Here is a 27,583-nt window from a genome sequence, read left to right on the forward strand (position 1 = left end):
TCAAAGCTTCTTTAAAAAATTGTTGCACTTGTTGTAAAAACGTTCAGTTCTCTTTTTGAATCTAATTTAACATTAAATTCAAAAAAAAAAAAATTAGGTAAACTCATACAGTAAGTCACACAACACATAAAGTACCATCATATATAGGTTTTATTAAAGAGAGCAATATTCACTATGTTGATATAATTTTTTAAAAAAATCCACCAAGAAGAAGAATACTATGATATATATACTATTTTAGATCGACAGTGGGACTAGTTTTAGTTTTGAAAACTACCGTCTTCTTTTTGGTAAGATTTCTTGACATAGAATCTTTTAGTGGTTGGTTGAATCTTAATTTAATAGGTAAAGGTTTACTATCAGTGTACACATCTACTATGAAATTAATCGAAAGATTTTAAATAGTTTAGTTTCTTTGTTAATAAAATTTTCGACTACATTCATTGCCAATGAGACACTCATCTATTTTTTGAAGCTGGATAAGAGCAAGAATCAATTGATGCAAAAAAACTGTTGAATTGTATCCACAAAAAGGTCACGTGAGGTCTATCCAAAGATGAACCAAACTAAAGGGACCATACTTTAAGTAACCATCACAAGGTTTTTGTCTATTTGTTGCCCCAAAACTATTGGGACTCTCCATAACTACGTGCCTGAAAAATGGTTATGTCCAAAGAGAGAACGTCATTTCAATGACCCAACTTCTAAGAGCCGACACCAAGATAAATAAACTTCAATTGTTCTTGAGCTTTTCTCAAGATATAGTTGAGAGATTCTCATGTGAGTATTTAATTTTGTTGTTTGGTAGTTAGGGCACCTTATAAGTGGCTTCAACATGGCTAGTTTGGTTCATGTAATTTGTGTCTTGACCCGGTTTAACACGTAACCCTCCTCTAGTTTCTAATTAGCTTAAGTGGGTTTTTCAAAATCTCCATATGTTCCAACGAAACTACGTTTGGTTTGTGCTTTGTAGTGCGGACGTTAGGGTTCTAATGGGAATTATCTTGAGAACCTTGTGCTTGAAGCAAAAGTACATGTGGAACTATAAAAGTAGCCAATTCCATGCCCAACGAATAGAAATTTTCCTACAAATCCAATTTACTGGAAATGAAAATAACACAAAGTGATGTAGCTAGGAGACCTGCAAAACAAAACACTTTCTGATCTGGTTCAAGCCAAAGCCAAATCCAAATTCAACCATCTATCATAGGGATGATTGACGAAAGCAACTAGGGAATCATGACAACATAAAGAAACAGAAATATGATCTGTTTATAATTCAGTAGCTCCCCAGGAGAACAAGATGAATCAGGAAATGAGAAATCAGACAAGTTAAAACAACTGTGGTCTCTAAAGTTGAAACCCCAAAACCCCCCAAAAAACCAGTTTTACAGAATAAAAAATGAATCCGACTGTCACGAAGATGTTACTTTTTAGCTAAAGATTTCAAGGGAGGGCGAAAGAATAGGTTTATCGACAAAGGGGAATCTGGGAAAGGCAGCCTCACATAGTGCTGCTGCTTTCACTGACGGTGTCAGACCTACCAAAGTTTGAGCCTCTGCCACAGCTGCTAATGTCAAGCCCCTGTAACCGGCCAAGATGGTCTTCATGCATTGCCTCTGAATAGGAATGAGATTGAGCCGGGGCATTAGAAGTAGCGTGATGCATAAGCTGATGAGCGGTGGGAGGGTTTGTGCGAGAAGATTGGTTCTGGTTGTTGTTAGGCTGGAAGAGATGAAACTGATGAGTCATTTGTTGCAGGTTTTGAGCATCGGTTTGTTGCTGATGATGATGTTGAAAGAAGGATTGTTGTGGTTGTTGCTGATATTGCATGTGTGCCATTCCGAGGTTATAAGCATCCGCGGGTGAGACTTCTCCCGTGGCGAATTTCAGCCTCTCAACTTCCTTTTTCAGTTGCTCGTTCAGTGCTGCCGAGGGAACTCATTAGTAAACGACCTTAAACCCCAAATAATCATATAAAGTGAGGGATTGAGAGATTAATCCATACCATCTCGCAACTTAGCTTGTTGTTCCATGACCTGTAAACGAAGCTTGAGCTCTGTATTCTCAGATGACAAACCAGTTGTGTCTCTCTGTAAGAAGCAAGTTATTAGGCCGTAGATGAGAAACTGAATGTTATTGCAGTAACTGAAAAATGTGCAAAGAAGGAGAATGTATAAGAAACCTGGAACAAAGACAACTGTGCTGAAAGGGTAGTAGCTTCAGTTTGCAAGGTCTGAACTTTCCTCTCGAGCTCCAAGATATACCGAGCCTTCCTCTCTTTCGAACGAGCAGCAGACTGTCGATTAGCAATTATCCTGCACAGAGTGCATGAGACAGGATTAGACACTTTGGAGCATCAATTAATAAAAGTCACAAGAACAGTCATGCAATTAATAGTGACCATCACCAAAGAATCATCCGAGAGATTACATTAGATCACCCTTAACCCTATTGACACAGATCAGATCTCACACAAAGCTAATTCCCAAACAATTTGAACCAAAGTCACTTGAAACTATAATTTCCAATTCCAAACAGTTGACTACTAAAAGTGAATGTAAAAAAGGGATCATCTTGAAAGCCATACCACACAAAAAAACATCATCAAATATGATCTCTAACCAAACAGGAATTGAACAGACCAATCAAGCAAAAGCTAGTACAAAAAAAAATTAGTTGGGGGCCATAAAATCATCATGAAAGAGACACATTCTCACAGAATTCAACTTGGAATTTAGACAAAAAAGCAAACTTATGGGTCCCTCATGGTCTCTCTCTCTCAGCAGGAAAGACCTAAAATAAAAAAGCAGCATAGTAGAAGCTATAACTAAAATTTCAGTTAAAAATCAGTTATCGTTGAGATTCGAGATCATAGTCAAAAAGAAAAGGTGATGTACTCACGTAACCAAGAAAAACAAAAAGATCTCCAAAAGAACACCTAATGACTAATGCATCACATCAACATCAAAAGATTACATATTCATCAATAAAAGGTCATAAAGAAACTGCCTTTCTTCCCCACGAATTGTAAACAAAAGCATAAAACAAGGAACTAGATTTCAATCATATCAAACAAAATTCTCGACGTTTGGGGATTAAAGATGAAACCTTTTAGCTCTTTTAGGGTCGACGACCCAAAGCTCAGCGAGCTTATCAGGAGCCATAGCTTTCTTAGCCTCAATTGACTCCAAAGTCGAAGAGCCATCAACGGAGAGGCTATGCCTGTGTCGAGGTCTCGAATTCCCAGCCTCCGCACCTCCATTCTCAGCGGAAAACGGGTTATCAGACCTAGGAGCAGAAGGACCAGCCGAATCGGATGCGGATCCGGATCCGGATCCAAGTTTCTCAATGTCCATGTATGAGCAAAAGAGATCATCTTCGGATCCAAGCTCATCGAATCCTCCGAATGGTTCAGAGAGATCCAGATCTTCAGGGAGACGGAATTGGACCTCCGAATGTGCTCTCCGGTGGTACGGACCACGAACTGGCGCAGGTGTCGGAGCTGTGGCTAAAGGCGGGCATTGCGAGAGATTGCTCTGGTTTGGTTGTGGGTTAGAAGGATCCTCCATATCTGGATCGTCCTTCTTCTTCTTATTTTCTCTCTGTTTCGCGCCCTCTGTCTATCTGTCGGAATCGGACAGCGAAAGAGAGAGAGAGAGAGAGGGAGAGATTCAGATATCACGTTGTGTCCGAAGGTGATGATGATGGCCACAAAAAAACACGGAACAGGCTCCAAAACAGCGTCGTTTGTGAGATCTTTTATCTTTTTAACCCTTGTTTTCGTCTATCCAAACTTTCAAGCTGTCTTTTGATCACACAAATCATATACTTCTCTTTTTACATTTGATCTTATTCACATATACATAGAAACATATAAATTACAATTCCTTGTTCAACAATATTTTTGTTTTTCATTAAATATCTTTTACTAAAACAAAATAATCGCATAAAATATTGTGTATAAAGCTTAATATTATTTTCATTTTAGCTATTTATAAAAAATATTGATAGATCCAAATTAGAATGTTTACTTAAATTTCAAAGTTAATTTTAGTAATGTTTTATCGCGGGTTTATGTGAAAATATAGTTAGAAAACTTTTTGAAAATTTGGAGCGAAAAGTTCGTTACCAACGGCATCTTATCATATGTGTAGAACATTGGAAAAAAAACGTTTGAAGATTTGGATTCAATAAATAAAAGGAAATACATTAAACTTTTTGTTATTTTAGACATTTCACAAAAAATAGTAAATAAGCCTTTATAACTTTTTTAATATATACGAACTTTAGGAAACATAATACGATCCAAACACATTTGCTTCTAAAACTACTTTCCAAAACCATTCTACATCCAAAAACTAGCTTAACCAATTTTAAAACCGATTCAATCAATATCAATATATATACACACACAAAATTTAGACTAATATGTATTTTACTATTTTGTCGTTATCGTTACATATAAAATGCTTAGTAGATTTTTATATCAATAATATAATCAAAAATCTAAATAATTAAATTCACCGTAAACGACAGAAAAAAACTTAGATTTGTTGTATTTCACATCTATTTAAAGACTAAAATCTTATAAAATGAATGAAGTTTTTTGTTCTTGGCATTTTTAGTAAATACTAAAATCTTATATAGTGATTGATATACATATGTAATTTCTCTAAATAATAATTTGTAAATGTGTGGGGTAAAATATGAACAAGTGAGTTTTGGTGGGAGTAAAAGTGAAAAAGACATTAGTAATTAGAGAATTAGTGAAATTGACGAAAGAGCCCTACTTGATGATATTTCGAGAATATAAAAGGCTCAAAGGTTAGCGGCCGAAAAAACGAGGAAGCTCTCTCCTTTATAACAAAACCTCAACACTTCACCATTTGAATTCAAAATCCCTTTTCTCTTCTGTCTCTCATCGATTTATCCCCAAATATACTTTCTTCTTCGTCCTCACCTCACTCCTCTACACAATTTATCTAAACCTAATCTTAGTTATTCAAAGCTTGCTCTCGAATCCCCTTATGTGTGTACCCGTTTAGAAGAAACTGTTGCGTTTTCGTTTGTGTGTGGACTCTTTCTGGGTGGATTCGACATCTGGGTTTTTGGAAAAGAGAGATCTTTCTGGTGTGTAAATGGAGGAACAGAGAGGAATTTCCTCTGGTGTTGTGTCGGAACCTGCATCGAATTCTGTGGTTTGTTGCTTCTTTTGGCTTTCCCGATGACTTTCTCGGTTCTTCATCAAATTTTATCAATTTGTTTATGGGTTTGTGTTCTTCGTCTCTGGGGTTATCCCAATTTTGTAGATTTCTGGCGAGAAGCGTAACGGAAATGGATTAGATGAGAAAGATGAATTAGGGTCTAAACGTGTGAAAGTCCCAGATCTGGCTTCTGGTAATTCTCGAGTTTTCTTTTACTTAGAATGGTCGAATTCGATTGTTAGAAATGATCTTTATCACTGAATTTTCGGATGATTTGTTAAAAGTTTCCTACTTTTTTTATAATTATGTTACAGATGCGAAAACCAGTAGTTTGCAATCTCATGGAAACAGTAATAGTGTTCAGCAACCAAATCTTAGTAGTGAGAAGTTGTCGAAAGTATCTAAAGTGCTTGTGGCTCCTGATGCTGAAGGTATAAGAAGAGTAGTTAGAGAAAATGATGTTTTGTCTAAAGATATAAAACCTTCCTCAACTGTTGAGACGAGAACATACTTGCCTAAGGCCAAGTCAATTTCTACAGATGATAATAGACGCGTTGTTAATTCTGGAAAACAGGCTTTGCTTGAGAATCATACTGTAAAAACAGATGATAGTAAGTGTCGTGTTGTTAAGAATATTAGCCTCTTGAAACCGAGGGAGACTACTGAATCTGTTGTAAGTCAACGTGGAGCAGCAGAGCCTTCGGTTTCAGTTCCTGTTGGCGATAAAGTAAGTCCTTTTCAGATGTGTAGTAGTGCAGATGGCTCATTAGGTGAGTCAGATTCGATGCGGCGATGGAGGGAAATGAAGCGGAATGGTTTTCTATCAGGCCCTTTGGGTGGAGTTGCAGCACCAACTTCTACAGTAGTGACTACGCCTGTTGAAGTACCTGCGCCAAAGCAACAGAAGAATAAGCGGAGAGGTGGTGAGTCTCTCAAGAAGAAAAACGATGTCCCTAAGAAGGAACAACAGCTGGTAGATAGGTTCGCCAATGTTACTGCTCCAAGTGGATTGCTGACGGAATTGAACCCGGGAATCATTAACCATGTCAGGACTAAGAAACAGGTCTGCTCAATTATTGAAGCTTTGATTCGAAGTAGTAATGATGATGCTACCACGAGGGAAAGACATGGCGATTTCAATGTAAGAGGTATCTATCTATCATTCTTAATTACCTCATTAAGATGTCAAGTTAGCCAATTCAGACCAGAGACGAGAACTTTCACAATCAATGTTTTTGCTCACTCTGTTTACCTTGGAATTTCAGACGCAATCAGAGAAGATAGAGCATTAGCCTTTAAGTTACCATCCACCGGGGTGTCTGATAATGCCATTTCCATTACAAATCCTGAACAAGCCACATCTCTTGCTGTTGAAGGTCAGTGCCTTTTATCTTGTTTCAGATTACCTTTAGTTAACTGTTTCTTGGATCTTCTGAGTATGTGTCTGAAGTAATAAGTGGCAAGTCTTATGGCGTAAAAATGAAGACTTCTGTGTCAATTAACGATTTAGGGTTTCTGATTAAAGTAAGTCTAGAAGTGATAGAAATATAAATGTTAGGTATTTCTTTTTTTGTGCATAATGATTAATTCATATGCAGAAGTGGAAACGGAAAGAAATGCTTAAAAGGAAAATGTTTCTTTGCTTTTTAGCTGCTACCGTAGCTTCCCAATGGTTGGAGTTTCTTCAACAAGACCTCAGCGGACGACTTTCAGGTGCGCATTTTACTTACTTGAAGAAGATACCGCAGAGAGGCTTCTCGGGTTAATTGAGTTATAGAGATTTGAGTGAGATCTTATGCCTTGCAGCTGTGCAGGATAGTAGGAATAGAGTTCAAAATATTTTGACTACTGAGTTACCGCTTCTCGCTTCATCAAGGGAATCTTCTTCTAACCAAGCAAATTCTCTTGAGATGGTGACTACGAATACCTCTGGTGATGCTTCGTCCGATAAAGCAGCAACCGAGACACATCAGAAGAGGTGGACTGCAAAATTTGATCAGATAAATAAAGCTCTGTATGATGAACAGAGAGATTTGGTGCGTAAATATCCACTGCCTTTGAGTTAAAATGATTATAGCGACATGGTCTTTTAAGCTTAGGGTCTGATGTTTGATACTATGGATTTGAAATTTGCAGGAACGTTCGCTAAACCAAGTGAAGGAAATGCAGTCACGATGTAACCATGGTCTACGACAAATGGAAGAGTACTCGCCTTTTAGTTCCCAATCATCCGATTCAAGGTATAGACGAAGCAGTCCATAGAAGCATAGAAAAAGACTGGTCTAAATGATTTTCTTGTTGTACAATACACTTGCAGTTTTGGGAAAGACGGTAATCAGGAGACTAGTATGGCGGTTCAGGCGGCTGCAGCTTCTATTTTTTCAACCTGCAGTTTTCTTCTGTCAATGATGAAGCCGCCGCCTACCGGTTCTTAATCTTGTTTTTTTTTTTTTTTTGGTTAACCGAATTTCTGACTAATCACACCGCCTATATGTTGTCTTTATGTTAGCACTTTTTTGATGGTTATTATCTTTAGTGTAAATAACAGGCGATTGATCAGTTTGTCATTCGTGTATGTAACATTAGAAGCGACCTTTTTTCTTTTTATATCAAAGCTACAAAGTTGGCATTTGTTTCAATACGCATGTCCTTTTAGATGAGCAAAGTTTCCTTGTATGAATGAAAACACTGGATTTAGTACAGAAAATTGTTGTCTCGTTCCTATATTACATAATGAAACGTAGTAACTACTTTCTCTGAATGAAAAAATTACAGATGCTGATTTCTGCAGCCACAGATATTTGCTTTCTACGAGTTAGAGCCAAGACGGTGGCATTTCAGCTACTGTTACCTTCGTAGATGAATTGTCTGAAATCTTGGCAAGTGAGCAATGTTGTAACTTGATAGACTCTGAATTGTCCACTGTCTTCACAACGTACCTGGGAACATATATCCAATTTTGTTATAAGAGCTTCAGCATCTATGGATGAAATGAGGCAACGAGACTTAACCATCCATTTAAGCATTGTGTCATTATAACAGCTATGCGTCCGACAAACCTTGGAGGCGTCCTTTTGTTTCCCTAAGCCATAAGGAACTTTTTGTCTGTTAAAACATGAAAGTAGTATTCCCTAGAATGTATGAAGTAACATTGGTATGCATGAATATCTCAGACCTCTATGATAATATGATCTCCAATGGAGAAAGGAAACTGTATGCCTCGGCTACTCTTAGGAGTTTCAGTGATGTTTGGGATACAGAAACTTCTCTTCTGCAGCAAGATTCATAAGAAAGAAACTCTGCTTATCTGATTTCTCACTGTTAATGTAATCTCACATGATTACTGTGTATTGGAAAAACAAACCTGATCCGACCTTTCTTTCCTTCTTTTCAGCGTGTGAATATGATCTGAATCTTCTTCTTGGCGGAAAGCATGAACTACAATTCTGAGAGCTGAACAAGCCAATAAACTTGATCAGGAAGAAGAATAGAAGTCTTTCTCTGAAACTAGTAATGCCGTGAAACTCACAGAGATTTGGCTTTTCTGATCCTTCTAAAGTAGGTTGGGAACATGTGAAACATGCTTTCTAACAACAAAAATTACCAAAACTCAGATTATTAAGATTCACATGAGACAAAAGCAAGAAGACCCTTATTAAATGGACTGGTTAAGAGTCAGTCATATACCATTTTTTTAACTTCTTTTAATCCCCCGGCGCCAAAAGAATGTCCACAAGGCAGTATGGTAGCATCATTCATCAAGGCTCCGCTATCCAAACCAAAGTAACAGAAAAGAAAAATCATCTCTATGAATGTTAACAAGAATTAGCCTTCTAGACGATACACTTTCCATCACACAACAATAATCATCAAGGTTACATTGACATTGACTCAGATTCAAAAATTAAACTGATCTTAGTTATCAAATTCCCTGACCATTGACAAGCAGACTTAACAAACTTACGTGACAGGATCAGAGAGGATGGCCTTGAGAGACTCCCAAGAGCTGACACTAGTAGTAGTGACTCTCTCCTTCTCCACAGAAGCAAAATCTCGCTTTTGTTGCGTGTTACGGTGGGAATTAGATACGTTACCATCTGGTTTAGTGATCCTCACCTTAAACTCCATTTCATGTCGATCAATCGTTGAATTACCTTCCCCATCTTCTCTCACAACCAGTTCCCAACCAACTGAGCTTAAGTAAAACCAAAGAATTTTTCGTTAGCTTCAACAATCTTGGAATCTCCGGTAGTCGTGAAAGAAGTAATGTAGAGTATTATTATACCTGGATTTTTACTTTCTCTGTTGGTTTCTTCAGCTGCAGCAGAATCATAATTGTTACCGGAATCAATACCAGGCTGAATCAGAGCAGTTCGTCTTCGGATAGAAACGTCGTACTCTTCATCATCTCCATCGGAATACATGGTTTCATCTTTCTCAATTCTATTTCCGCAGAAACCTTGCTGGGTTCTGAAATGGCGATCGCCGACGGTTTCGAGCTCCCGGATCTTAGTACCTGAATCTCCCACACGGAAACGCAAAGATTCATCTTCAACGTGGAATACGAACCGAGGATCGATACTGTCGTTAACGGACATTTGCTTTTCCGCCGGAAAATTCAGAAGGCGATCGATAGAGACTGGAAGAGCACAGAGAGAGAGTTTAAAACGACGTCGTCGTAAGTGGGACATGAGTAGCACGCGCGTCGTGATGGTTAATGATTATGAAACCGTATCATTTACCTATAAGCTTTTGGTGGGTCCGATTTACATGGACTCATAAAGTGATATCGCCACGTAGACATAACATATAGGTTTTTATATTTATCTGAATTACCTTAAAAACAACTAATATCAAGAACCGGGTTACATTCAGAATTTCTCGACCACAATTCGTTTACGGTTTAGAGAACATACAGTACAATGCCATTACAGATTCTCCATTTTGTTCTACATTAAAGAGGGATCAGGTAAACTCAAAAAAACCAAAACTATAGTGAGTAGGATCACAGTGTAGTAACCGGTTTAGCTGGGCAAATGAACCAAGTTTCGGTTTGATAAAGATGTCCTCATTTCACAGTTCAGTCCCTGAGGGGTTTCATTCCCAGTGATGCTCTCAGTCTATTCATCTCTGCAATTTCAGGATTTGGATGATCGGTTCCATCTTCCTTCATCTTCTCCTTCTTTTCTTTCTTTTTCTTAGGTTCTTCCCGATCCCGCACATCATCAGTTTCATGTCTCTTACGATCCCTACTCCTGCTTCTACTTCTGCGCCTTGCCCTGTCTCTTCTGTCTCGTTCTCTATCTCTGCCTCTTTCCCTGTCCCTATCTCGCTCTCTATAGTGATCCCTGTCTCTCTCCCTATCCCGGTCTCGACCATGCCCACGTTCTCTTTCATAGTCTCTGTCATGATCTCGATCCATATCATAGTCTCTGTCATAATCACGATCCCTGCCAATCACAGAACCATGGTCAAATTATAATTCATGAAACAATGAGCTCAAGTCTCAACATCAATCATAATGAAAATCTGTAACAAAAAGAAAACATTGATTGAGCTAAAAACTAGATGGGAAGTGCTCTCATGATTAACTGATCTTTTTCAAAGTAACACAATGACAACTACCATATACTGTATCAGGGTAAGGATTGTAATAATGTCTGATCCATAATACTTCTCTCTGAACACTGTCAGTACAGAGAAACCTGGAAGGATCTCTACAAATTTAATTTCGGAAGCTGTATCCAACCGCTGATGGCTTGAGATGCCATAGTGGAAACAGACACTCAAAAGACAGAGTACTAGACATGATGCAAGAGCATTAGCTAGATCAAACAGCTTCCACAATCACAAAGAATTTTTTTTTGAAAAATGTTAACTAGCATAGAAATGTATCTAGTAAAGGTCACGGATTCAGATACCTGTGTCTATGACTGTCGCGTCTCCTGTCTCTGTCTCTTTCTCTTTCTCTTTCAGGACTCTTACGGCGCTGATCCTGTAAAAGAGGAGGAAGATGGTATCATCTTAGAGCTGCTAGATAGAAACAGAAAACAGATCACATAAAAACTATTGCAGAATGAAAGCACTGACCATCTCATCTTCAGATCCATCAGCAATCCCTTCATTCTCCTCCTTTTCTTCCTCTTCTTCAAAGTCGTCTTCCAAAACACTTTTCCTTGGCTCTAATAAACCATTCTGTTCAAGCGTCCACCTATCATCAGAGTGAAAAATTAACCATCTTAAAATACTGCAGAAACCAAAAACTAATTATTCAGCTTCAGACAAATGCAAAAGAAGAAACCTTTTCTTCAAACGTGGCATTGCAATATCACAAGAATAATCCTTGGTTAGAAGTTCCTCAATGACTTCGTCCACATGTGTCAGCGAAAACTCTATTCCAAACCAAAGAAATAAATCTAGTTAGTGAACAAATCAATCAAAAGTTAAACACAACGGATCCATCGAAAGAAAATGAAACTTACTCCCATCAGATAACTTTTGTCTCACTTTCCGGTAGTCATTGTAGAGAGGTTCGAGGTAGCGATAGACATCAACATCAGTCCCAGTGAGACGCAGATAGAACGCACCAAGAATACGAACATATCTGCAGAAACCAAAAGAGTAAATATTTCAGTAATTCAAGAACAAATATCTGCAGAAACTAAGAGAGTAGATTATCTAAGACCAATAGATTTGAGAGACATTCCATACCTGTATACTTGAGAAACAACTACGACAAGGCTAATAGCAGTATCCAATCTAGATTACGCAGAAATAAGCTTTTGGTTAGAAATCTTACTTGTAGTCATCATTTTTTATGAACTCCACGACAATTTCCTTCTCAGGCTGGATTTGAAGCATCTTCAATATGAGGCAAAGGAACGGAGTAGGCTTGCGGCTACCACCAAAGGTACCACCTAGATGGTCGAGCTCCATAGCTTTGTCCACCAATGTCTCCGCCGTGAGACCAAAGCACTGCTCCTTCCAAAAGGTGTGCTGATAAATCTTCGTTCGCACAATCTTCTCTACCAGATTCTGCGGATTCGTTCCTCTTATATTCTTTGCCAACGGATCTGTTCTGTTTGCCATTATCGCCTGAAGTTAATCAGAAACTGCCTCAAAGGCCTAGTCGTCGGAATAATAAACGTCGAGCGACGCCGCTTCAGTGAAGCCGGAATCGATGAAACAGCTTCCACGAATTTGCCGTCGTCGAAGACGAAGACACTCTAGGTCTTTGAAGAATCTGAGAAGTTAATTCATTTATTTTATTTTATTAATGATTGCTTTCGGTGGTAAAGCCCATAGTAAGAACATATTAATGGGCTGCTAATATATCTAGGCCCATTATAGATGGAGATAACGCCGTTAGTTGGAAGTCCGTTAGGACCGTTAGTTACATCAAGCAAAAACCCTATCGAAGAAATTGCAGTGTGTTTTCTTACAGCGAAGAGCCCCAAAGAGAAGAACAAAATTTCGAAAATAGAGAAAGAGAAGAAGTTGACGATGGATTCAAAGGCGAAGCAGATGATTCTTTCAGCTCTCTGCAAACACTTCTCTTTGGATCCTGTAAGTATTGAAGAAGATGACATCTCAAAAGCTTCTGCTTTTTTGTGAGGTTTTGCTTGGTAGCTGAGTATGTGTATGATCATTTTTTGAATTAGTTAGTGGAGAAAACTCGAACATTATCTGATTGGGTACTGAAATCAATTAGAAAGTTTATGTTTTGGACTTATCAGTGTTTACGCTTATGCATCAAGCTGGTCATGAAAAAGGAAAAAACTTTAGAAATTGGCTTTTATGATTTTACATTGTGATGATTTATTGGTTCTGTTTCTGAAATTGATTTGATTCATTTGTTTAGGAACCTTTTGTGGGCGGAGCGGGTGAAAGTGATATCAAGACACTTTATTCTAATGTATTGAAGGCATCTGGAAAGGAAGTATCTGCACAAAACAACGATGTAAGTCGTTTCTTCTTGAATTTGGTTCCTATAGACATAAACGCCAAACTCTTACTGGGAATTTATTGAGTTCCCTTCTCGTTGCTACCACGTTAGAAAAAAAATGAATTAGTATGTTTGAGTTCTGTGTAATGCTAAATGATGAGGATTCGTTGGCTTTCGTTTGCATAATGCGTCATTGTTTCACATTTTAAAGAGTAAAAACCTATTTCAGGTTTTGAAGTGGCTAGATTTTGCGGAAGGTTTCTCTTCAGATTCAAAGGATTGGTTTTCAGCTCTTGAAAAGTTGAATTTAGAGTTAGCTACCAAGTCAGTGCTCTTGGGAAACGGATTGACGCCATCGGCAGCTGATGTTGCTGTGTTTTCAGCTCTGCATTCTTCAGTGGTACCACTTCTCTATATTCCGTAGTCTACTTATTTTTCGTTCCTGTATAAGTAATTTTATGTTACTTGATAAAGATGCTACGATCAAATTTTCATAAACTGATGACTAAAGGTATTAAATACTAACTGTTATCTGTTTGACTTGCTGTTCCCAGCTTGGCCTCTCAGATTCAGACAAGGAGAAAGTACCACATGTCATAAGATGGGTGAATTACATCCAGGTAAGTTCGACATCATAAAGTTTTGTTACTTGATTGCGCCGAGGTAGCCTGTAAATCCATGGAGGACTACTTTATGTGTACGCGTAACGGCGTTAGTGACTATAGCTAGATATGCACTCTCTGAACATCACCTTTCACATTTTTCTTTCCTTGTGATTGTCTGCTTTACGAATATATGCTGCGTATTATTTTACAGAATAAAGAAGAGTTGTCGACATTATTTGCACCAATACCTGTGAAGCTACCAGAATTTAGCTTCGAGGTGAATTATCTTTTCATACCCATTTTCTTAGACTGAGAAACAATAATAACATGCTACTTTTTTCAGATGTATTACATGCGATGAGAAAATGGTTTTCTGATCTTTTTCATTTATTCTAAACGTAGGTACCAAAACCTGCCATTAAGGTGGAAACAAATTCTAATTCAAAAAAAGCTGCAGAAGGTGTAAAGCCTGTTGACAAGCCAGATGTGCAGCCGCAGCTGGGCACAAAGAAAACTGAGCCAGAGGTACTTATTTTAACTTTTAAGTTTGATTTCAATGACTGTGAGTCTCTTTAATTAGTTGAATCTGGTGTTCTCCTCTGTCCTTTTTCGTGTAGGAACCAAAGAAAAATGCAGCAAAAGAGAAGGATGCCAAAAAGGAAAAGAAGAAGCCTGCTGAACCAGAACCAGCTAAGAAAGAGGCAGAGCTTAGTGTCAGTTTGCTTAACATTCAGGTTGGTCTAATTCGTAAAGCATGGAAGCACCCATCGGCGGATAGGTTTGTGGTCAAAAACATTTCACTTTTATGGCTCTGTTAAAGATTTCACTGAACATCTGCTAATTTGTTGAAATACTTTTCTTATGTATTGACAATGCAGTTTGCTGGTGGAAGAAATAGATGTCGGGGAGGATAAAGTGAGACAAGTAGTTAGTGGCTTAGCAAAGTTCTGCAGTCCTGAGGATCTAACGGTATAGTTATGTCTTAATTTACTAATATTGTTTGTAGGCGTAAAATTTGGTTTATCAATCTATAAATTTGGTTGAAAGTTACTTATCTATGGTTTCTTGATTCCTGCGTTATTATGATGAAGAACCGCCTCGTTGCACTCATCACAAATGTCAAACCTGGAAAGCTAAGAGATGTAATGTCACAAGGACTGGTAATACTCTCTTCTGTCTGCCTCAATCCAGCTCATCAGCTATCAAAATATTTCACACTCTCACATTTGCTCATTTTCTGTGTTTTTGATTTCTTTGCTGCAGGTTCTTTGTGCTTCAAGTGAAGATCACTCGGTGGTAGAGCCGTTGCTACCACCTGCTGGTGCTAAACCAGGAGAGCGTGTTTCATTTTCAGGGTACATAGTTTTAACAATATAACATCGAACCTCTTTGATTGCTTTATTTACATGTTTCCCCTCCAGCCATTAAACTCATATATGCTCTTTTCTTTTTATTTTATTGTTGTTCTTGTTTATCTCAAACTCAAGAACCCTTTATCGAAATGTTTATATAGGATTGAAGGAAAGCCAGAAGATGTACTGAACCCAAAAAAGAAGCAACTAGAGAAGATAACACCGGTATGTGTTTTTTGCCCTTTATTAGGTTCCAGACTTAAACAAACCGAAGATGCGAGTACTGTGTTTGCATTATTATACGTAAACATTCAATCTCACGAGGACTTCGGTTAATCACATGCATTTGCAGGGTCTCTACACTGATGAAAATGGCGTAGCCACATACAAAGGCATACAATTCATGACCTCGGCTGGACCTTGCACTTCCAGCATCCCCAAGGCGACCATCAAGTAGTAAACTCAGTTGATACTTCTCTCCTCTACTCTAGCGTTTTTCTTTGATATTCGCAAACTCAGTTGGAAAAAGAAAAGATGTTCTTTTTGTCACAATTCGAATTAATCTAAAAACTTTCTTCTTATTAGCTTTTTGACAAACATCATTGTTTCAATTTCCCTTTTGAGAACTCTCTGCTACTAGATACTTAGTTCCATTTTCTTTGTTCACTCCTTTCGTTCAAGCTGTGCAAGTCCACCATTGGATTGCAACGTATTACCTACAAATATCCACTTAGCTACTTATGGGGTTTTTTCAATCAGATAAACCAAGCCATTCACTCTGGATTGAACTATCAAACCAATTGTGTTCAAATAAACTTGCAAATTACTTCAATTAGAAGAAACAACCTCCTTTTGTTTTGATTCGACGTAGATGATCTTACAAGGAAGGATGATAAAGAATCTTAGACCTGGCCCATGGGGATCTCTAAAAGAGATTGGTGGTCCATTTGTGACAAAAAGTCATTACCTGTTTCCATTTATTCCAAGGATTTGAACCCGAAAAATAATAATGAAAAAGTTGATATCTAAAGAATTATCTTATCAGCTTACAAGATCCTGAAACAGATCCGTACGACTGTCACCGGACACATATGTTTCTTTATTTAGTTTCACAAAGAATCAGTCCTCCAAAACACACAACTTCTTTCTTATATTAAACACACACAAAATCTTTATTCTTGTCCCAAAAAACAATTATGATCTTTTTTGAGGTTCTTTGGCTTTTATTATACGATTTTTCTTCAAATCATATCAGATTGTTACCGAATAAATCTTTTTCATATCATATTTTCAGTTCTATGAATCTACTACAATTTTTTAATTTTAAAGTGGTCCAAAAGAAAAGAAAAAAAGAAACCCCACACGATTCGAAGAACATGTCCTAACAAGTAACACAATACAAAAAGACAAGTATATGCAACTTTAAATCTATAACGACTGGTACTGAAACTAAAACCCCTAAAAATAAGAGATCACGAAATATCCGTGATATTCTTTGATGCAATCTCTTCCCCATTGCTCTCTGTTTTTATTTACTTTTAAAAATTATTCTGCAGAATTATATATAGTTGGGAAATCATAATGGAAAATTCTTCACCCACCTAAAAAATCAAAGAAACCATCATAAATACCATCACCAGAGATTCACATGATTCATGCATACACACTTCTGAGTCTGTCACTTTCTTCTTCATTGTTTGTGTTTTGTCTTTTTGATTTATTTTTGTTGAAGATGGAGAACTAAAAGCAATGTCTGCAAGGTCTTTATATTAATGCTAGAGTCAGTCTCGCTTATTATCAAGTTGTTTTCTTTATCAGTTACTTGACATTTAAGGAACAAAGGAGATCATGAACAGTTCAGGAGGTTCTTGTTCGTCTTTAATGGATGTGGTGGCTTATGATCATCATCTTCATCATGGTCATGATGAAGAGCTTCATGTTTTAGCTGTAGATGATAATCTTATTGACCGTAAACTCGTTGAGAGGTTGCTCAAGATCTCTTGTTGCAAAGGTTCAATCATTTTACCTTTCATGTTTTATAATCAATCATTACTTTATGCAATCTTTGTCTCTAAAATGTGAATTTTTGCAGTGACAACAGCAGAGAATGCGCTTAGAGCATTGGAGTATTTGGGTTTGGGAGATCAAAATCAGCATATTGATGCATTGACCTGTAACGTAAGCAAAAAAAAAACATATAAAATCTTCAAGATCTATGGATTTTTTTCCTTAGGACATATTTGATATTAGGTTTATATATGTGTGGATTTTCTAGGTTATGAAGGTGAGTCTAATCATCACCGATTACTGTATGCCTGGAATGACAGGTTTTGAGCTACTCAAGAAAGTGAAGGTAATTATATAACAGCTTCTTGGAACCAATATCCAGAGATTTATATTAACCTAAAAATCTTCTGTGTGTTTCTTTAGCAGGAGTCATCAAATCTGAGAGAGGTTCCTGTTGTGATAATGTCTTCAGAGAATATTCCTACTCGCATAAACAAGTAAGAACAAATTGAGATCAGATTAAGAACTTGTTTCTGTGTTTCTTATAGTGTAAGTAATTAGTAAAGATCATCAATCTTAATGTTCTGTTTTGGTCTTTTGAAAGCAGATGTTTAGCGAGTGGAGCTCAAATGTTTATGCAGAAGCCTTTGAAGCTTGCTGATGTTGAGAAGCTTAAATGTCATCTCATGAACTGCAGAAGCTAACCATGAGAGATTTATAATGTTAGCCCTAACCATGAAACGTTTTCATTGTGTCTTGATTCCTTATTTGATTATTTTACATGTTTTTCTTGAAATCAAGAAATGTTTTCACATGCCCTATAGTAATCTTTATACACAAAAGGAATCATAAAAAGTGGTTGTGGTGATGAAGATGATGACGATGTCTTCTCTCTTCCAATCCTAAACATCGAATAAATGGATAACATGAGAGGAAGAAACATCTCTTTATTCCTCTAACCATTGAAAATGGAGGCCACACGCAACAACAACAACATTGATGAGTCTCTTCTATCGTTGTTTCTTTCTCTTTTCTTCTTCCTCTTCTCTTATCTCTTTTGCGGCCATTGTTGCACAATATTGACATCGTTTCTGCGTGAAAAGAAGAGTAAGAATCTTGTGCAGCAAGAAAGGTCTAGAATTTCAATTTAGAACAGAAAAAATTAATACGAGAGAAAAAAAAGAGCAAAGGATCTTAACTGAATCACGATGAGATTCATATAAGAGTACAATCCTGTTTTTCTTCTCTTACCTCGGAAAATTCACCGGAATCTTATGAATGGGCTCGAAAATCTTTGGCAAGGAAGATTAATGGTGAGAGAAGATGATGAATCTCTTTCTTCTCCGAGAGACAGAGAGAGAGAGTCGAAAGTCGAGACGCAGAGGAGAAATTGTCTCCTCCGGAGACTTGTACGTCTCCATGGAAGCTTTCAACATCATAACACGTGTCATTTCATATGTGTCTCCGTTCTCATTACTTTAGATCGGACCAAACCTACCAATCTTTTTTATGTTTTTTATTTTATATGTTTTGTTTATGTGCATGATGTTATTATTTTTCTTTCTTTTTCTGATTTGTGTATGTACCGCACGATTTCTCGTAGTATACACATGATTTGTATTTGAGACTGAAATAAAACCATGCTATACGTAGATTTGGTACTACACGTTATTTAATTTCAAATCATATTTCTATCATTCTGTCCAAAAGAGGTGGCAATTAGCGGAGCTAATTGAGTTTGATACGTATCCAATTTGGATAATGAATCTTGGAATTCAATGTTCACCAAAATCTAACCTAACTTAAACTTGTTTTGAAAGTTTGGACTTGAGTCTAGTGGTAGTGAGGGTGTTTAATTTTGAATAAACTAAACTAATCTAATTTGAACCAAACAATTCTTATCTACAAACCGAATAACCCATAATTTGAGCCTAATTTTTAAGTACAGATAGTGAATTTAAAATGGTGACACGATACGATATGATATTTTAATGGTGATACAAAGACGACACAAACATAAAAATCATTAAAACTATTAAATAAACTATTTTTGCTTGAGAATTAAACATATATATCTAACTAAAATTGAATTCAAATGCGAAATCAAAACTATATAAAGTCATCCGCAAAAGATTGGTTCTCTACTACATTAAAACCAAAAACCCGGCGCTTGAATTAAAGAGATTCTTAAACTTTTGGTCTTCAACATTCAGCTTATCCGGCGCTTGTATTAAAGAGATTCAACAACTTTGTTCTGCTTTTCTCTGGAGTGGGCCTGATTTAAATCCTTCTGAAGCTAATTTGGCGTTTATTTGCAGCACCAACGTCTCTGTGGAGTAAGTGGATTCATGCCTATTTAATTCGGAAAAAACGTTTTGGACAGTCAAGGGAAATTCATCTCAAGGTTCTTGGATGTGGAGGAAACTCTTAAAGCTTAGAGACTTGGCAAAGGATTTCTATCAGGTTGAAATAAAAAGTGGCAGAGGGACATCCTTTTGGTATGATACATGGTCCTCTTTGGGGAACTTATTTGATACTTTTGGAGATCGAGGGTGCATTGATTTGGGTATTACAAAAGAAGCCACAGTGGGTGACGTTTTGGCCTCTCAGAGAGGTAGACGACATAGAGTGGAGACTTTAAATAGAGTGGAAGAGGTCATCAGGGAAACAAGGGTGAGGAGGAAGGTTGAAGAGGAAGATTTGATTCTATGGAAATGGAAGACAGGTTTTAAACACAACTTCTCCTCAAATGAAACTTGGAAAATGCTGAGAGTTGAAAAACCAATCTGCAGATGGGCGAAAGAGATTTGGTTCTCGGAAGCTACACCGAAGTTCTTTTTCATCACTTGGCTTGCAATTCATGATAGACTAACAACGGGTGCAAGAATGAGATCATGGAACACACAAGTGGATACTACCTGCAAATTCTGTGCTGAACCGGTAGAGACAAGAAATCACCTCTTCTTTCAGTGCCCTTATTCAACACAAGTGTGGGAGAAGCTCATGAAAGGCCTACTTCAAGGTCATTACACTTCTTCTTGGGACCGCATTGTTACGCTCCTCACAAGTTCGTCTCTTGGGAGGAAACATCTTCTACTGCTGAGATATACATTTCAAATAAAGGTACACACCATATGGAGAGAAAGGAATAATCGCCGACATGGTGAGGAGAACCCTATCACACCATTGGCCATTGGAAACAACATCGACAAAAACGTTCGCAAACGAATCACCCTTCTTCAGAAACAAGGAAACCCAAAATATGATGATTTGTTTGTATTTTGGCTTTCCACTAGGTTTTAATTGGCATAGCTAGGACAAAGTATGAGCCTAACAACTCAAACAAGAAGCACTTGATGTAACCATGATTTTTTTGATGAATAAAATTTTGCATTCATTCAAAAAAAAATAAAAAAAAAAAATAAAACCGAAAACCCTAAAATCCGAAAACACCAAGAAACGACACCACTCCCTATGAACTGGACTCTAGTAACCAATAAAACGACAGAGGAAAGAGCGTTTTGGTAGACGACCCAAGTGAGATAAAAAGGCCCAACTGAATATCGTTAAGGGCCAAGAATAACTGCAAAAGACGAAAAAGAATCTGTTCACTCTCTCTCTCTCTGGCTCGCTCGCTCTCAATCTTTCCGATTTGGTTGGGTTCTTCTCCAACTCCAAGTCTCTGCGAAAATGGCGGCTTCGGTGCAACCTGCATGCTTAGACCTCCACTTCTCCGGAAAGCATCCACCGCTTCTTAAACACAACGCTATTATCGTCCGCTGCGTTTCTTCTCCAAATGTAATTCCCGAAGCTGACTCCATCTCTGGTCCGCCTGATATCATCAATACGAACCGTGACCAGCGCAAAGTGGTTCGTATCGCTTGGGAGAAGTTGGTTCGATGGTCTCGTTCTTTGCGCGCTAAAGCTAAAACCGATGTTCTTGAGCGTACTCGCAAGGTTTTATTATCTTCACTTTCTTTCTTAATTTCGTTTGCGTTTTGGAGAATTTGAAAGAATCTGGGGGTTTTTAGGTTGTTGTTCTTGGTGGAGGTTCGTTTGGTACTGCAATGGCTGCTCATGTAGCTAGAAGGAAAGAGGGATTAGAGGTTAATATGCTTGTTCGTGACTCTTTTGTTTGTCAATCTATCAACGAGAACCACCATAATTGGTACTTTATAGCGTTTGATTTTTATCCAAACACAATTCATAATTCTTGAAGACTTCGCAGTGATAAGGTTGATTCTGTTGCCAGTAAGTATTTTCCTGAGCACAAGTTACCTGAGAATGTGATTGCTACAACTGATGCGAAAGCTGCATTGCTTGATGCTGATTACTGCCTTCATGCCGTGCCTGTGCAGGTTTAAGCACATTGAGTATTTGTTTTTAGTTTTGTTGATTTGTTTCTATGTTCTGCTGATTAATGTGGGGTTGTTGTTGCAGTTTAGCTCTTCGTTTCTAGAGGGAATTGCCGATTATGTCGATCCAGGATTGCCTTTTATATCTCTTAGCAAAGGTCTGGAGCTTAATACTCTTAGGATGATGTCTCAGATCATTCCCATTGCGCTTAAGAATCCCCGGCAACCTTTTGTTGCTCTTTCTGGCCCGTCATTTGCTCTGGAGCTGATGAACAATTTACCAACTGGTTTGTTTGACTCTTGTTCTTCTTTTGTTTAAATCGAATAGCATTATAGTTTTCTATTGCTGAATGATGAGAAATGTTTTCTTTTGGTATGTTATTTTGCTTGCAGCAATGGTGGTTGCCTCAAAAGATAAGAAATTGGCCAATGCTGTTCAGCAGCTTCTTGCTTCTAGTTACTTGAGAATAAATACTTCCAGGTACAACATTTCAAAACAAGACTCCATTGGTTTCAATGATTTCTGGATGCATTTCCCTGCTGGGCTATGATAATATCCATTTGCCTACCTGCTTGAGAGTTTATTCATGTCTTGTATATGTGTGGTGTTAGTGACTGAGCTCTAATGGTCAACTTCTTAATTCCTCGAGGGAGTTTTGTGCACTCAGCTTGTAACCTCTGATCATTTCAGTGATGTTACAGGCGTGGAAATCGCCGGTGCCCTGAAGAATGTTCTAGCAATAGCTGCAGGAATTGTTGATGGAATGAATCTCGGTAACAACTCTATGGCAGCTCTTGTGTCCCAAGGTTGTTCAGAGATAAGATGGTTAGCCACAAAGGTAGTAAGTTTAATTTGTGTCTATAATTGCTTCATAGAAAGTGGTTTTTTCGGTCCATGCAACTCACTACAATGATTACTAAATCCTGTGTTTATTGCATTTCTGCGTTTTTCTGTCTTGTATGTGAGAAGATGGGTGCAAAGCCAACAACCATTACTGGTTTATCAGGAACTGGGGACATAATGCTTACGTGTTTTGTAAATCTTTCAAGAAACCGAACAGTTGGAGTCAGGTTAGGGTCAGGGGAGACACTAGATGACATACTAACCTCTATGAATCAGGTGTGTTTCTCATTGGTGTCGCTCTTCATATGGTAAAACAAAAAGGATTGGTTGAATCTGAAACCCATGAATCAAATAACAATTGCTGCGCAGGTTGCAGAAGGTGTAGCAACAGCCGGGGCAGTGATAGCATTAGCACAGAAATACAATGTGAAACTGCCGGTTTTGACAGCCGTAGCTAAGATAATAGATAATGAACTGACCCCGACTAAGGCTGTTCTTGAGCTCATGAACCTTCCTCAGGTTGATTATAGGTTTCACAGATTCCCATTTCGACTCGGCTACTCTTCTGGTATTTTTATTTGACTCTGTTCTGTATAATTCTGGTTTTGCAGATTGAAGAAGTATGAGGTAGAACAATCGTTTTGAGGACCACATATTCAAAGAGATGGCTTTAAGGCGGCAAGAGCTTTGCATTCGTTTAGAGATAGCTAACGATAGAGATGATTCGAAGTGAGTTTTGTAATCGATTTTTAGGCCTGAATCTCATGAATGTGAATTGTTCATAAACATTTTACAAAATCTCTGTAAATTTTTCTCTTACATCTATAAAAATGATGTTTCAGTATCTTGTTTAGAGTGGAGTGTGGAATTTGGAATAGGCTTCGTATGATCTTCAGACTTTCGGAGCCATGGATATAAGTATGGGTGTTTCAAATTCGGGTACACCCAACCGGTTTAATCCAAACTTAAACCGTAAAAAGCCGATCAAAAAAATAAACAATGCGCATGGGCTTTGAAGTTGAGAGGCCCACAATTTTTGAAGGCTCAGACGTAAACGGTGACGTATAGGAGGCAAAACCCTTGCAATTGCAGTGTCGTCGTCGTTGAGTAGTCGAAGACGGAGGGAAAGAAACAGAGAACTTGTTTGTTTCGTCGAAGAATAAGATGATGAAGAGAGCCCAACAATCGGCAAGAGAAACAAAGCAAGAAGCTAAAGATGCTAGCAAAGCGAAGAGCGGTTTGTTCGCTTCTTGTTCCTTCTCTTCACTTGGTTTAGATACCAAGCTCTCTGACCAGCTCAAAGGTTCTCTTTTTTACCTCTGCCGATGTTGACATCCTTTGTTTATGCCTAGTGAGCTTAAACTTTGAGTTTTTCCGTGTCAATTTACACAGAAAGGATGGGTTTTGAAGCTCCTACTCTTGTACAAGCTCAAGCAATTCCTGTTATTCTCTCTGGTCGAGATGTGTATCCTTTTCCTACAAATTTCTGTCTTCTTTTTGTGTGAACTATGATTACATTTGTAGTTTGGTTTGTTTTCAGTTAACTTGAGATATATAAATGTATAGACTTGTTAATGCTCCAACCGGTACTGGAAAGACTATAGCGTATTTGGCACCCCTCATCCATCACTTGCAGGGTCATTCTCCTAAGGTTGATCGTTCTCATGGAACTTTTGGTATGTGCTTTTGTTCTAGCTACAATTTAGTATTTCTTTGCTGGTAAAGTGATGATTTTGATACTTGGCACTTGTTTGTGGCAGCTTTGGTGATTGTGCCTACACGGGAACTATGCCTTCAGGTGTATGAAACCTTGGAGAAGTTACTGCATCGGTTCCATTGGATAGTCCCTGGCTATGTTATGGGAGGAGAGAAAAAGGCTAAAGAAAAGGCTAGATTAAGGAAAGGTACAAATTTGTGAGAAGCGAGATGGTCACTTTTGAATCCAGACTAATCGTTTTATTTCAGGAATATCCATTCTAATTGCAACCCCGGGACGCCTTCTTGACCATTTGAAGAACACAGCTTCATTTGTGCACAAAAATCTGCGTTGGGTCATCTTTGATGAAGCTGATAGGTATAAATGCTGTACCCTGAAAGTTAATATCTTCCTTGATCCTGTGCTTCCTTTAATTAATTCTTCCTTTGCATTTTGGCAGCATTCTCGAATTAGGTTATGGGAAGGAGATAGAACAGATAATTAAGCTTCTAGGTTCAGGGCAAAACGAGCAAGGGGAAGAAGATGATATTGTTCCAAAGGGTATTCAGAAGCAGAACTTGTTATTGTCAGCAACATTGAATGATAAAGTTAACGATCTTGCAAAACTTAGTTTGGACGATCCGGTAATGATTGGTCTTGACAACACCAAATTGCAACAAAATCTATCAATAGAGTCTCCTGCGGCTCCTGACTCTGATGCGGAAGATATGGTAATTCATGTTAACAAATCCGCAAACCCTTTATCTGAGGACTATGGAATACCATCACAGCTGGTACAGAGATATCTTAGAGGTACATTTATCTTCACTTGAATCTCTTTGTATTGTTCTGTGCTTCTAGTTTGATACAAATATATATTACATGCAGTGCCATGTGGTGCACGGCTTGTGGCACTTCTTTCTGTTCTCAAGAACCTTTTTGAAAGAGAAGCTTCTCAAAAGGTAAATCTCAAGCCAGAAGTTCCTGTCATATAACTGTCTGTTTATTTTAAAATTCTCCGTTAATTGAGGTTTTGTGGGGCTGTTTTCTTACAGGTGGTCGTCTTCTTTTCGACACGTGATGCTGTAGATTTTCATTACTCACTTCTGAGTGAATTCCAGTGGCCACCGAATTCTGAGACAGAAGAGGAGGGGACTAAAGAGTTGTTTCTCAAGTGCAAAACGTTCCGGTTACATGGAAGTATGGAGCAGGAGGATAGAAGATCTGCGTTTGGGACCTTTAAAACAGAGAAGCAGGCTGTTCTGTTGAGTACAGATGTTGCTGCTAGAGGCTTGGATTTCCCAAAAGTAAGATGTATTATACAATATGACTGTCCCGGGGAAGCTACCGAGTATGTGCATAGGTAAATTCTGAAATGGCAAAAAACCACTTGACGGTTATACCTTAGATACTTAGTAACTTGAGTTTACTGAGCTTATGTGTTTGTGATTCATGGTTGCAGAGTTGGTAGAACAGCTCGTATTGGTGAAAAAGGAGAAGCCTTGTTATTTCTACAACCGATTGAAATAGACTATCTTAAGGAGCTGAAGAAACATGGTGCATCACTTACAGAGTACCCTCTTATGAAAGTACTTGATAAATTTCCCATACCCGGCAATATGCCCCGAATCAAAAAGGTCCTATCTCTAGAATCCCATCCATGGGTCATATCTCTGCAGAGAGCTCTTGAATCCCTTACTTACGCCGAGGTACGATTCTCTTCAATGTGTTCCTCCCTCTCTATGTGATTAATTTACAGTCTGATGGTCTAAATGTCTCATTGTTTGTATCTGTTTTATTCACAGCCAAAGATGAAGAGCCTGGCCAAGAATGCATTTGTCTCTTGGGTTAGGGGATATGCAGCTCACAAGGGAGAGCTCAAGAGTATTTTCGTGGTGAAGAAGCTTCACTTGGGTCATGTCGCCAAGAGTTTTGCTCTGAGAGAACAACCGTCTTTAGTTGGGAAATCACATCACAAGGAAACAATGAAGAGAAAGAGAGACGAACGTCAAAAAGGGCAACAAGGTAAGAAGAGAAAGAAGATGAGTGGTACTGGCAATAGAAGTACACAAAAAACTTGATCAAATCGGTTTCGCCACCATAAACCGTGGCGTAAGTTTTGTAGTTAAGGAGCTGGTTTGCTCATCGAATATTTTGAAATATCGAAAAGAAGTTGGGAGCTTTATCATGTTTGTTAACAATATTACTTGTATTGGCCAGAAAGCTAAAGATTCACAAAATTTGCTTACCAGATGTTTACTTTCTTCAGGAAATTTCTAAAAAAAAATCAATATGGATCACAAAAACACTGTTTTTATTAAATGTTTTTTTTATGAAAATTCGGTTTAGAATCTATGAAAATCTAGATTTGCTATCAAAGAGTTGCTTGAGATGGTTCCATTGCTTACTCACAACAACAATGTCTCCATTGCGATCGGCTTAAAATCCAGAAGCCGTTTCAAAATGTAAATTTTTCTTTTATTTGTAAGAAACTTAGCAAAGCAACATCACCTCCAACCAAAACAATTTTGAGAAAAATAAAGCAAAGTATCGAGTGATCGAACTTTGTGTTGCGTTTAGTTGCATTTGTGTTAAGTAGATGTGTATGAATATTTTCACTATTTGTGTTCATGTGTTGGGTTATTTATTTAATCCTAAGCAAACGTTACACCTTAATTGGCATAACTGAAGTTGTATGTCTAAGTCAAACCTAAAAGGAACTCATTAGACCTATTCAAAAAACAACAAGTACTGAAAATTGGAAGGCAAAAGATAAGAGAGAAAGAAACCAGACCTTTTTTTGCTTTTCTGAATACAAAACATGTTGTTGATGTACACCCCAAAAGCCAACTTCCTTTTAAAAGGCGTAAAAGACAAAACTTCAATGATATCTAGTCATGCTCTGTTTCAAAAGATCAAATTCTCTTGGCTATTTCGAGTTGATTTCTTTTCGAAGTTGTGTCGTCTCCATTTTTGTTGTTACAGTGGCCGAGCTTTTTGTTTTCACAGCGATGGGTTTTATGGGTTTACATTGGTTTTGAAATTCAAATTGATCTCGGTTCGGTTTACTTTGGTTTAGAGAAGAAAACCAAAACAAATAAGACACGCGATGGGTTTTTGAGAACGAGGTGCGTGGATCCAAAAAGGCATGATTTTTGTGGATTAACCCCTTTAGAAATCGTAGACACGCGCTCAACGCGACATGGGTGAGACTGGCTGTGAAATCACACGATTGGTAAAAGTGGGGTATGAAGTGGAGCTCTCTCATTGGCTAAAAAACTAAAAATAGTAGGGGAGCTCCTCCTCTCATATATTGAAAACAATAATAAACACTTATGAATTTTATGAATTTTCTGCGTTTTCAAAGTGAATTTTTATTGATGTGCATAGATTTTGTTTCATATTTTGTGAACTTGTAGTTTATCAACACTTATGGATCATTCGAAATGTATACCAACCAGACCAGTCAGGGGAAACCTTCAAGAAGAAGACCAGTTAGGCTTGTGTCCGTTTCACAAGGAGGCTTATATGAGGTTGACACTGGATTATGATACTTTGAATGCTGCAAGCAA

General features: G+C 37.9%; 8 protein-coding genes, 1 long non-coding RNA gene and 1 pseudogene across 23 annotated transcripts; 7 read left to right on the top strand and 3 right to left on the bottom strand.

Annotated features, from left to right (window-relative positions):
- Window positions 1–1,117: 1,117 nt before the first annotated feature.
- AT2G40620 (Basic-leucine zipper (bZIP) transcription factor family protein) lies at window positions 1,118–3,883 on the bottom strand. Its single transcript, NM_129624.5, has 4 exons — window positions 3,112–3,883; window positions 2,186–2,318; window positions 2,009–2,093; window positions 1,118–1,928 (listed from the first exon to the last, which is right to left on the bottom strand). The coding sequence occupies exons 1-4, from the start codon at window positions 3,570–3,572 to the stop codon at window positions 1,504–1,506; spliced, it is 1,104 nt and encodes a 367-aa protein (NP_181594.1). The 5' UTR covers window positions 3,573–3,883; the 3' UTR covers window positions 1,118–1,503.
- A 697-nt stretch (window positions 3,884–4,580) lies between these two features.
- AT2G40630 (Uncharacterized conserved protein (UCP030365)) lies at window positions 4,581–8,291 on the top strand. 3 transcript variants are annotated; one of them, NM_129625.2, is made up of 8 exons: window positions 4,846–5,201; window positions 5,313–5,400; window positions 5,522–6,355; window positions 6,473–6,583; window positions 6,858–6,920; window positions 7,014–7,243; window positions 7,344–7,447; window positions 7,525–8,291. In NM_129625.2, exons 1-8 carry the CDS (start codon window positions 5,142–5,144, stop codon window positions 7,640–7,642), a joined length of 1,608 nt encoding a protein of 535 aa, NP_030608.1. In that variant the 5' UTR covers window positions 4,846–5,141; the 3' UTR covers window positions 7,643–8,291. The 3 variants fall into 3 exon arrangements, with proteins under 3 accessions (NP_001325082.1, NP_001325083.1, NP_030608.1); NM_001336848.1 differs by having other exon boundaries at window positions 4,581–5,201; window positions 7,344–7,844; NM_001336849.1 differs by having other exon boundaries at window positions 4,651–5,201; window positions 6,473–6,920; window positions 7,344–7,844.
- AT2G40640 (RING/U-box superfamily protein) lies at window positions 7,664–9,915 on the bottom strand. Of its 9 annotated transcripts, NM_180001.4 has the most exons (8): window positions 9,493–9,915; window positions 9,172–9,397; window positions 8,895–8,976; window positions 8,737–8,794; window positions 8,572–8,660; window positions 8,383–8,478; window positions 8,219–8,289; window positions 7,664–8,146 (listed from the first exon to the last, which is right to left on the bottom strand). In NM_180001.4, the coding sequence occupies exons 1-8, from the start codon at window positions 9,896–9,898 to the stop codon at window positions 8,023–8,025; spliced, it is 1,152 nt and encodes a 383-aa protein (NP_850332.1). In that variant the 5' UTR covers window positions 9,899–9,915; the 3' UTR covers window positions 7,664–8,022. The 9 variants fall into 9 exon arrangements, with proteins under 9 accessions (NP_850332.1, NP_850333.1, NP_001323780.1 ...); NM_180002.3 differs by having other exon boundaries at window positions 7,664–8,289; NM_001336856.1 differs by having other exon boundaries at window positions 8,383–8,660.
- A 70-nt stretch (window positions 9,916–9,985) lies between these two features.
- Window positions 9,986–12,498, bottom strand: AT2G40650 (PRP38 family protein). Its single transcript, NM_129627.3, has 6 exons — window positions 12,007–12,498; window positions 11,690–11,811; window positions 11,509–11,599; window positions 11,298–11,418; window positions 11,129–11,202; window positions 9,986–10,657 (listed from the first exon to the last, which is right to left on the bottom strand). Exons 1-6 carry the CDS (start codon window positions 12,294–12,296, stop codon window positions 10,288–10,290), a joined length of 1,068 nt encoding a protein of 355 aa, NP_565937.1. The 5' UTR covers window positions 12,297–12,498; the 3' UTR covers window positions 9,986–10,287.
- Window positions 12,499–12,608: 110 nt separating this feature from the next.
- AT2G40660 (Nucleic acid-binding, OB-fold-like protein) lies at window positions 12,609–15,819 on the top strand. The gene is made up of 12 exons (NM_129628.5): window positions 12,609–12,773; window positions 13,069–13,167; window positions 13,382–13,552; window positions 13,707–13,772; window positions 13,969–14,034; window positions 14,160–14,282; window positions 14,375–14,535; window positions 14,636–14,726; window positions 14,849–14,917; window positions 15,021–15,112; window positions 15,271–15,334; window positions 15,462–15,819. The coding sequence occupies exons 1-12, from the start codon at window positions 12,711–12,713 to the stop codon at window positions 15,564–15,566; spliced, it is 1,170 nt and encodes a 389-aa protein (NP_565938.1). The 5' UTR covers window positions 12,609–12,710; the 3' UTR covers window positions 15,567–15,819.
- Window positions 15,820–16,372: 553 nt separating this feature from the next.
- On the top strand, window positions 16,373–18,813 carry RR16 (response regulator 16). Of its 2 annotated transcripts, none has more exons than NM_129629.3 (5): window positions 16,373–17,120; window positions 17,202–17,287; window positions 17,385–17,462; window positions 17,543–17,613; window positions 17,724–18,813. In NM_129629.3, exons 1-5 carry the CDS (start codon window positions 16,958–16,960, stop codon window positions 17,818–17,820), a joined length of 495 nt encoding a protein of 164 aa, NP_181599.1. In that variant the 5' UTR covers window positions 16,373–16,957; the 3' UTR covers window positions 17,821–18,813. The 2 variants fall into 2 exon arrangements, with proteins under 2 accessions (NP_181599.1, NP_001189722.1); NM_001202793.2 differs by having other exon boundaries at window positions 16,554–17,120; window positions 17,540–17,613; window positions 17,724–17,934.
- Window positions 18,814–19,528: 715 nt separating this feature from the next.
- Window positions 19,529–20,419, top strand: AT2G40680 (annotated as a pseudogene; the record flags this gene model as incomplete). The annotated part of the gene is made up of 1 exon: window positions 19,529–20,419.
- A 272-nt stretch (window positions 20,420–20,691) lies between these two features.
- Window positions 20,692–23,234, top strand: GLY1 (NAD-dependent glycerol-3-phosphate dehydrogenase family protein). Of its 3 annotated transcripts, NM_001336858.1 has the most exons (10): window positions 20,692–21,073; window positions 21,148–21,284; window positions 21,369–21,474; window positions 21,557–21,758; window positions 21,865–21,952; window positions 22,163–22,310; window positions 22,442–22,591; window positions 22,685–22,834; window positions 22,927–23,044; window positions 23,158–23,234. In NM_001336858.1, exons 1-9 carry the CDS (start codon window positions 20,807–20,809, stop codon window positions 22,939–22,941), a joined length of 1,263 nt encoding a protein of 420 aa, NP_001324724.1. In that variant the 5' UTR covers window positions 20,692–20,806; the 3' UTR covers window positions 22,942–23,044; window positions 23,158–23,234. The 3 variants fall into 3 exon arrangements, with proteins under 3 accessions (NP_001324724.1, NP_565939.1, NP_001324723.1); NM_129631.3 differs by having other exon boundaries at window positions 22,927–23,234; NM_001336857.1 differs by having other exon boundaries at window positions 20,692–21,284; window positions 22,927–23,158.
- A 101-nt stretch (window positions 23,235–23,335) lies between these two features.
- On the top strand, window positions 23,336–26,350 carry AT2G40700 (P-loop containing nucleoside triphosphate hydrolases superfamily protein). Its single transcript, NM_129632.2, has 10 exons — window positions 23,336–23,618; window positions 23,708–23,780; window positions 23,882–23,991; window positions 24,076–24,219; window positions 24,281–24,389; window positions 24,472–24,824; window positions 24,900–24,973; window positions 25,067–25,374; window positions 25,474–25,720; window positions 25,817–26,350. Exons 1-10 carry the CDS (start codon window positions 23,480–23,482, stop codon window positions 26,090–26,092), a joined length of 1,833 nt encoding a protein of 610 aa, NP_181602.2. The 5' UTR covers window positions 23,336–23,479; the 3' UTR covers window positions 26,093–26,350.
- Window positions 26,351–27,135: 785 nt separating this feature from the next.
- On the top strand, window positions 27,136–27,483 carry AT2G09160. The gene has a single exon (NR_140480.1). It is a non-coding gene; the product is annotated as an other RNA (long non-coding RNA).
- Window positions 27,484–27,583: the final 100 nt, after the last annotated feature.

The sequence above is a fragment of the Arabidopsis thaliana genome, chromosome 2 (genome assembly GCF_000001735.4).
Source record: "Arabidopsis thaliana chromosome 2, partial sequence".
Classification (NCBI taxonomy): Eukaryota; Viridiplantae; Streptophyta; class Magnoliopsida; order Brassicales; family Brassicaceae; genus Arabidopsis; species Arabidopsis thaliana.

What these genes read in the sequence shown, in the direction of transcription:
- RR16 (NM_001202793.2), top strand. Translation starts at nt 16,958, where the DNA reads ATGAACAGTTCAGGAGGTTCTTGTTCGTCTTTAATGGATGTGGTGGCT. An exon ending in CAAGATCTCTTGTTGCAAAG is followed by an intron (nt 17,121 to 17,201) that starts GTTCAATCATTT and finishes GAATTTTTGCAG; the next exon opens with TGACAACAGCAGAGAATGCG. An exon ending in AGCTACTCAAGAAAGTGAAG is followed by an intron (nt 17,463 to 17,539) that starts GTAATTATATAA and finishes GTGTTTCTTTAG; the next exon opens with CAGGAGTCATCAAATCTGAG.
- AT2G40620 (NM_129624.5), bottom strand. Translation starts at nt 3,572, where the DNA reads ATGGAGGATCCTTCTAACCCACAACCAAACCAGAGCAATCTCTCGCAA. An exon ending in CACAGTTGTCTTTGTTCCAG is followed by an intron (nt 2,094 to 2,185) that starts GTTTCTTATACA and finishes TGCTTCTTACAG; the next exon opens with AGAGACACAACTGGTTTGTC. An exon ending in ACAAGCTAAGTTGCGAGATG is followed by an intron (nt 1,929 to 2,008) that starts GTATGGATTAAT and finishes TTCCCTCGGCAG; the next exon opens with CACTGAACGAGCAACTGAAA.
- GLY1 (NM_129631.3), top strand. Translation starts at nt 20,807, where the DNA reads ATGGCGGCTTCGGTGCAACCTGCATGCTTAGACCTCCACTTCTCCGGA. An exon ending in GATGAACAATTTACCAACTG is followed by an intron (nt 21,759 to 21,864) that starts GTTTGTTTGACT and finishes TTTTGCTTGCAG; the next exon opens with CAATGGTGGTTGCCTCAAAA. An exon ending in TACTAACCTCTATGAATCAG is followed by an intron (nt 22,592 to 22,684) that starts GTGTGTTTCTCA and finishes ATTGCTGCGCAG; the next exon opens with GTTGCAGAAGGTGTAGCAAC.
- AT2G40650 (NM_129627.3), bottom strand. Translation starts at nt 12,296, where the DNA reads ATGGCAAACAGAACAGATCCGTTGGCAAAGAATATAAGAGGAACGAAT. An exon ending in ATAAAAAATGATGACTACAA is followed by an intron (nt 11,812 to 12,006) that starts GTAAGATTTCTA and finishes TGGTTTCTGCAG; the next exon opens with ATATGTTCGTATTCTTGGTG. An exon ending in ATGGATCTGAAGATGAGATG is followed by an intron (nt 11,203 to 11,297) that starts GTCAGTGCTTTC and finishes CCTCTTTTACAG; the next exon opens with GATCAGCGCCGTAAGAGTCC.
- AT2G40660 (NM_129628.5), top strand. Translation starts at nt 12,711, where the DNA reads ATGGATTCAAAGGCGAAGCAGATGATTCTTTCAGCTCTCTGCAAACAC. An exon ending in CAAAGAAAACTGAGCCAGAG is followed by an intron (nt 14,283 to 14,374) that starts GTACTTATTTTA and finishes TTTTTCGTGTAG; the next exon opens with GAACCAAAGAAAAATGCAGC. An exon ending in GCAGTCCTGAGGATCTAACG is followed by an intron (nt 14,727 to 14,848) that starts GTATAGTTATGT and finishes ATTATGATGAAG; the next exon opens with AACCGCCTCGTTGCACTCAT.
- AT2G40630 (NM_129625.2), top strand. Translation starts at nt 5,142, where the DNA reads ATGGAGGAACAGAGAGGAATTTCCTCTGGTGTTGTGTCGGAACCTGCA. An exon ending in AGTCCCAGATCTGGCTTCTG is followed by an intron (nt 5,401 to 5,521) that starts GTAATTCTCGAG and finishes ATTATGTTACAG; the next exon opens with ATGCGAAAACCAGTAGTTTG. An exon ending in TCCCAATCATCCGATTCAAG is followed by an intron (nt 7,448 to 7,524) that starts GTATAGACGAAG and finishes ATACACTTGCAG; the next exon opens with TTTTGGGAAAGACGGTAATC.
- AT2G40640 (NM_180001.4), bottom strand. Translation starts at nt 9,898, where the DNA reads ATGTCCCACTTACGACGACGTCGTTTTAAACTCTCTCTCTGTGCTCTT. An exon ending in ATCCTCTCTGATCCTGTCAC is followed by an intron (nt 8,977 to 9,171) that starts GTAAGTTTGTTA and finishes TGGTTTGGATAG; the next exon opens with CGGAGCCTTGATGAATGATG. An exon ending in ATCAGAAAAGCCAAATCTCT is followed by an intron (nt 8,661 to 8,736) that starts GTGAGTTTCACG and finishes TGGCTTGTTCAG; the next exon opens with CTCTCAGAATTGTAGTTCAT.
- AT2G40700 (NM_129632.2), top strand. Translation starts at nt 23,480, where the DNA reads ATGATGAAGAGAGCCCAACAATCGGCAAGAGAAACAAAGCAAGAAGCT. An exon ending in GCTCTCTGACCAGCTCAAAG is followed by an intron (nt 23,619 to 23,707) that starts GTTCTCTTTTTT and finishes CAATTTACACAG; the next exon opens with AAAGGATGGGTTTTGAAGCT. An exon ending in GCTACCGAGTATGTGCATAG is followed by an intron (nt 25,375 to 25,473) that starts GTAAATTCTGAA and finishes TCATGGTTGCAG; the next exon opens with AGTTGGTAGAACAGCTCGTA.